The 6000-nt window shown below is 47.4% G+C and overlaps 1 protein-coding gene across 1 annotated transcript in view; it reads right to left on the reverse strand.

Moving 5' to 3' along the window:
* Window positions 1-3940, reverse strand: part of LOC112400470 (serotransferrin-like) — a 31460-nt gene extending 27520 nt beyond the window's left edge. Inside the window, exons 1-2 of the mRNA XM_024746229.1 lie at window positions 3811-3940; window positions 1681-1853 (exon numbers count right to left, since the gene is read on the reverse strand). Coding sequence (XP_024601997.1) covers window positions 1681-1853; window positions 3811-3853 — 216 coding nt within the window. The 5' untranslated portion in view covers window positions 3854-3940. The remainder of the gene's footprint in view (window positions 1-1680; window positions 1854-3810) is intronic.
* Between the last annotated feature and the right edge of the window lie 2060 nt (window positions 3941-6000).

The raw sequence follows: 6000 nt of genomic DNA on the forward strand, positions 1-6000 counted from the left end.
TAAAAACCAAATACATTTGGCATCGTCTTCAAAGTCAAATACTCACATATCCCATGGCACAGAAACTCTGCTCCTACATATATATTAAAGAGAAACTAGTAATTCTTGTGTCCCAGGAGATTTGTATAAAAGTATTCCACAAACACTGATTAGAATAACAAAAAACTGGAAAAAATCCAAATGTCTCATGACCAGAAAAGAAAACATAAATTGTGGTATACTAACACAATGGACTTTTGTAGAGCTCTGAAAATGAATGAACAATAGCTATATTCAACAACATGTGTGAAAACTTAGCATAATATTGAGGAGGGAAAAGCAAGTATGAGAAGACAACACATAGCGATGGCATGTTTATAAAATATTTTAAGAAGCAAAACTGTGCAATCATCCACACATACCTATATGTCTTAAATTAAAATAAAAGGCAAGAAAGTTTTAGGATTCTGTTTGCACTGGATGGGGAAACACACACTAGTTGTAAGTAGGGCCAGTGGCTTACACTACCCCAAGTGGTGTTGTTCCCATAGAATCCAATGTTGCCACACAGTAGCCCTAGAAATAAGCTATTGGCAGTGATGAAGTTTTGAGAACCTCTGGTGGGTTTGTGGATAATATTATTTTATATTATTAACATATTTAAAAACAAAGAGGGGTATGCATACACCAAAGCTGAAATTATGTCATAAATCAAGAGTTATAATTAAGCCATGATAGTAACTGAGGTTCAATAAACACACACACACAACAGACCAGTTGTTTATACCAAATCACTGATTCCTTGAGTTAATCATGCTCCATCTGGCTGACTCTACCTCTCCCACCTCATTCCTCCTTCCAGTCTCCTGCTTGCTCTGCTCCAGTCACCCTACCTTCCGTACAGAAACTCAAACAAGCCCAGCTCTCCTCTGTCTCAGGCCCTTTGCACATGCTATGCTTCACTACCTGGCGTATTCTACCATAGCTTTTGGCAGGCTTACCCATGCTCATCCCTGGGGTCTCAGGTTCATTGCTTCCTCTCAGAGAGATTGTCCCTGACACCCAGGCCAAAGCAGGTTTCCTCTGAAAGTTCTGTTTCTTTCTCTCCATTGTACATGACACAATTTGAAATTTCACATCTACTTGTTTGCATGTCTTTCTTCTCTCCTGACTAGACTGTAAACGCCTCAAAAGTAAGGAGCATGTGTGTTTAAATTCACTACTGCAGCCCCATTGCCCAGCACAGGGTCTGACACACGTTCAAATGTGCAGGAACAATGTTAAAGGAGTGAAGAGTATTTTGGAAAACCTAGAAGACAAAAGGATCGGCTATCAACAGCAATCATGACTATGTATTCCTCTTCCCTGAGTGTACCATTCATCTACTTCTTGTGATGCATCAGGAACCTCCAAAATAGTGTTACATGGCCATTCTGATAGCATGTATTCTTGTTTTCTTCTTTGAGTTCAGAGAATTTGGTGGCTCAAAAGAGTCCCCTTTCAGAACATGTTAGATTTTGCTTTAAGACTCATTAAAGGTGACTGCTCGTATTTCCATTTCTAAAGTGATTTTACTAGCACTAGGGGCTGACTGCCCCACACAGCAGCCTCCTACCTATGAGTACAGAATGATTCCAAAACAACAGGAGAAAGAGAAAGTATGGATTTTCTTCTTCTCTCCTTTAGGCAGCCACGACTTACCATGATGGCCTTGATGCAATCGATGTAGGAGGTCTTCTTCACACAGGAGACAAAAGGACCAGTATCAGTGAGGACTTTATTCATATTTTCACGGAAACTGGAGCACTTATTGGCCTCGTGACTTGAAACGGTGCACCACCTCACAGTTTTCTCTGAGACAGCCAGACACGGCCCTAGGGGAGAGAGGTCAGAGGTCCTGTGCCAGTGGGAGAGACAGCAGCACCCTCTGGAGGGTCGTGAAGTCTACTTCCCCTCCATCATGTCCACTCCCACTCCTGTCCGTGAACAACAAGAGACAGAGTTTCCACTGCATTCTGAGTCTGGGGACGAGTGACAGGCACCCTAATGTCCTCTTAGCTTCCCACTGACCAGACTGTGCTGGCCAGAGGGATGCCGACTTGACTATCAGCTCTCAATTGGAGACAATAAGCTGCTCCTCTGTGTTCTCTGAGCCTCCTTCATTCACCTCATGACCCGTGGCCTGCCATGGAATACAAGCTTCAGGATACACAGGGGATTTTCAGCTACGTCAAGGTGTTGGCTCAATGCTACAACTCTGGGAAGCCAGCAGGGAAGGAATTACATCATCCAGTAATTACCATCTTTTAGAGATGAGGGAACTGGGCTCAGAGAGTGATGCTTTACCCTAGGTTACCCAGCCTGTTAGTAGCTGAGACTGGCCTAGAAATCAGGTCTCCAGACTTTGGTCTCTGCCCAGGGAACAAAAGAAGATAACATTCTGAGTTGTTTTCCATGTGCTTGGCCAGTACATAGGGGTACATGATTGATGAGGCAATAAATTTGCCTGTGATGCTTATCTGTCATCCTCTGTTCCAAGAATAACTAGAAACTCCACATATTCAATGTTTCTCTCTGTTTCCAATGACCCCTGCCTCAATTTTACCATTAGGCTTTCTGGCTGACACTATGAGAAGCTAAAGCCAGCCATGTCTGTAGCAATTAATCCATGGGGTTGCAGATGTGTTGTCCCCATGATATGAGCATTTGGCACTGTCCACAAAGCCCTCTGTCATCTCCACTCTGTGGATCAACAGCACAGGGCTGGCTCAAGGAAGTGGATGAATATTCACAATGCACAAAGCAAGAGAGGGGGAGGGAACAGTTCTCCAGGATGGAAAAAGAGGGTCCACAGGAAGCCTGTCCCCCAACCACCCTTTATCTCACCTCTGCCCATGGGATATCAAAGGAGGCAACAAGGAGTCAGTGGCAGACTCTCCCAAAAACCACTCCTCCAGGCCCTCCCCAAACTGCCTCTCCTGAGATCCCAAAGGCAGGAATTTGTCCTCAGTCATGCATTTACCTTCCACAGCCCTGTGAGATTCTCTGAGGTTAGGATTGGGGGCTGGGTGGGTAGGCAAAGTCAAGTAAGGTGGGTCGACTCTCAAGGGTTAACTTTAAGACAAGTAACTAAACACAGAAGGCTCCAAAGGTATACAAATGCACCACGACTGGCCAGCAAAAGTTAGAGGACAAAGGGGGCCTAACAGTGACAGGCTCCAAAGCACAGATGTGTGCAGCAAAGTCCACTCCACTAGTGCCTGGATCCACAGCCTCATTTACTCTCACGGGACCTTTCCAGGTCAGGCTGTACTACCCCCCTCACCGCTGGGGACGCAAAAAGTTTGGCTTCAAATCCCATGCTCCAAACCCTTCAACTGCCCTGCCTCATTAGTGGGGCATGGTCAGCACCAAGGGCACCCATGGGACATCAGACTATCAGTGGAGGTGGGACCAGATCTGGGGAGGCCTTGAATGCCATCCTAAGCAGTTTGGATTTGATTGAGACCGCAGCAAAGGGATTTGATAAACCGTGATGGAAGTGCTCTAATTTATTGTGTTTCGCTACTACAAGGTTTTCTGGACACGAGGAGGAAGCAAGGAAGGGGTGAAAATGTGGCAGAGGCACAGGCAGGACCAGAAGGTGCGCGCAAGCGCAGAGCTGTCCCTGAGACAGTGATGAAGCAGATGCAAGGGTGCAGCGGGGAGAAGCGAAGGAAAGGTCCGGGCTTCCAGCTCCAGCGCGGAGCCCAGGGATGGTGTGGCGGGCTCCAGTATTCAGGGGGCACCCGGGCCGGCGACTCTGCGGGCCTTCCCAGCGACCGCACTCACCCAGGACCGCGCAGGCTAGCAGAGCGCGGACGGCGAGCCTCATCCTCCCGGGTCTGCGAAGCGGAGTGCCGAGCACAGACGGACCGGCTTCTGGGCCACCTCCCTGCGCCCCGCGCCCCTTTATCCCCCGCGGGGCTGGCCAAGCACAATCTTTGACCCCCTTTGTTTGTGCAGCTCGCTTGCCCAATCGCCCGTCAGCCCTCCCCCTTCATTCCTCGCTCAGGCTGATCACCTCATTTCCTGACCTCTGGGACAGATTCGTGGGTGGAATCCAACACAAAAATGCTGACTGGAAGGGAATTAAAGAAAAATCACCCCGTTGTTAACGCGCGCTTGCTCTGTGCCAGGAGCAGAGTTGCAGCGGAAAGAGGCGGGGGTGGCTCTGCTTCTGAATCCCAACGTGCCACAGCTGGTCCTGAACCAACCTATGTGCTCATTCTACAGATGGAAGAAGGAAGGGACTGGCCCAAACGCACACCAGAACAGGAGAATGACAGGCAGGGACCTTCCTGGGAGAGGGTGTGAGAGAAGAATAAGACTGACCACAAGTCAAAGACAACAGGCTCAACCTCTTTCACTTGTTCCCAGGTGTATCCAGAAATCCCACTCCTTCTTGGGCCCTTAAAGGCCCACAGAGGAGCTGTCCGTCCCCATGTGTCCTCCTGAGCACAGGATCCTGGACTGGTAAACTTCCTTCCCTTCATGCAGCCTGCTGGACACCTAGGCTAGGGACAGAGTCACAGGAGAGACAATGTCTCTCCTACAAGAAGCTGCCCTGGAATGTGATCAAGACTCTGTGACACTCAGGACAAGTGACACATGAACACAAAGAAAGGGACCCAGGAGAGGATGTGGCCTGATCTCATTGCCCTGGGTCATCCCTGGCTCTCTCCAGAAAAGTGGTCTCCAAACCATTTTGATTGCCCATCCTTATCCGGAAAACTAGTGAGGCTGTACATTGTGTGTGTATATATATATATATATATATAAACACTTTATATATATATATAAACACTTTTTAAACTAATATTGTGTATATTTCAATCATGAAAGGAATAGAAAATTTGTAAACAATGAGACAAAGATGAAACACTCATTTTTAAATGTCTCTCTATATACTCTGCCTTATACACAATGAAAAATATCTTAAGGCAAAATATACACTTAGGGAAGGGGCAAAGTTCCTGATAGTAGATGTAAGTCCATATTCCAGAGAGTCAAGATAATTTTAGGGTTTTCTTAAGTTACTTATCCAACCCAATCAGATTAGCATTGTTTTTGGTTTTATTTACACTAATTTACACCAGACTTAGAAGATATCTCAGTAGTGCCATTTTATTTTAGTTCACCTGTGTTTGTGATATCGGAATTATCTTCTAGGTCTAGTTTCTTTGCAGGAATCTTTCTAAGGCACTCATGCATTTTGTGAGATCTGATGAGTTAAATCACGTTACTTAATCTGTACATCCATTTTACTGGGCATATGCAAACCACAAAATGTGGAACCACAAAAGCCAAAAGTAAAGCACAGTTCAGGGAGTCACAGCCTTCCAGCATCCCCTTCCCCACCCCACCCCTTGTGAGGCTTTCCCCATCTTCCCTCAGGAACCTCAAAGGCCCTCCATGACATGCGTCTGCCTGCCTTGCAGACCAGGCGGGAGGCAGTGCCAATCCTCATATGAAACAAGAGTGAGTGTTAACTTATTCATCTTTTGCATGAGGAGTAAATATAATCGGAAGCTAGCATAAACTCCCCACGCCCCAATAGATTGTCTCATGTACAGGGGGCTACACACGCCCCATTTCAGAGAGCGCTACTTTAGCAGGGGCTTTCTGTTTACAGGGGGGACATAAGACAAGCCTGGCCCTCCAAATCCCTGCCTCACCGTGAAGAAGAGTGGCGGCTGCTGCGCTTGTGTCCCTGCCCTTGTGGACCCTCTGGCTCAAGCCATGGGAAACCCAGAATCTTGGCAGAAGGGGTGAATTCCTGCTGCCCACTGCAGCAGGCATTAGGGGGTGGCCTGCCCTCATGGGGCACCTTGAGGTACAGAAAGAAGAATGGAGGGGGAAAGTCAGGGGCAGGGCTGGCTGGGAGAGACTCCACAGAGCAGGATGCCCACACTCAGCTCATGCCTTCTACAGGTCCTGCAGTGAGCTTGCAGAGTCTGCCCAGAAGCAGGAAGGAGAGTT

This window comes from Neophocaena asiaeorientalis, unplaced genomic scaffold, assembly GCF_003031525.2.
Source record: "Neophocaena asiaeorientalis asiaeorientalis breed wild unplaced genomic scaffold, Neophocaena_asiaeorientalis_V1.1 scaffold437, whole genome shotgun sequence".
NCBI classification, from domain to species: Eukaryota; Metazoa; Chordata; class Mammalia; order Artiodactyla; family Phocoenidae; genus Neophocaena; species Neophocaena asiaeorientalis.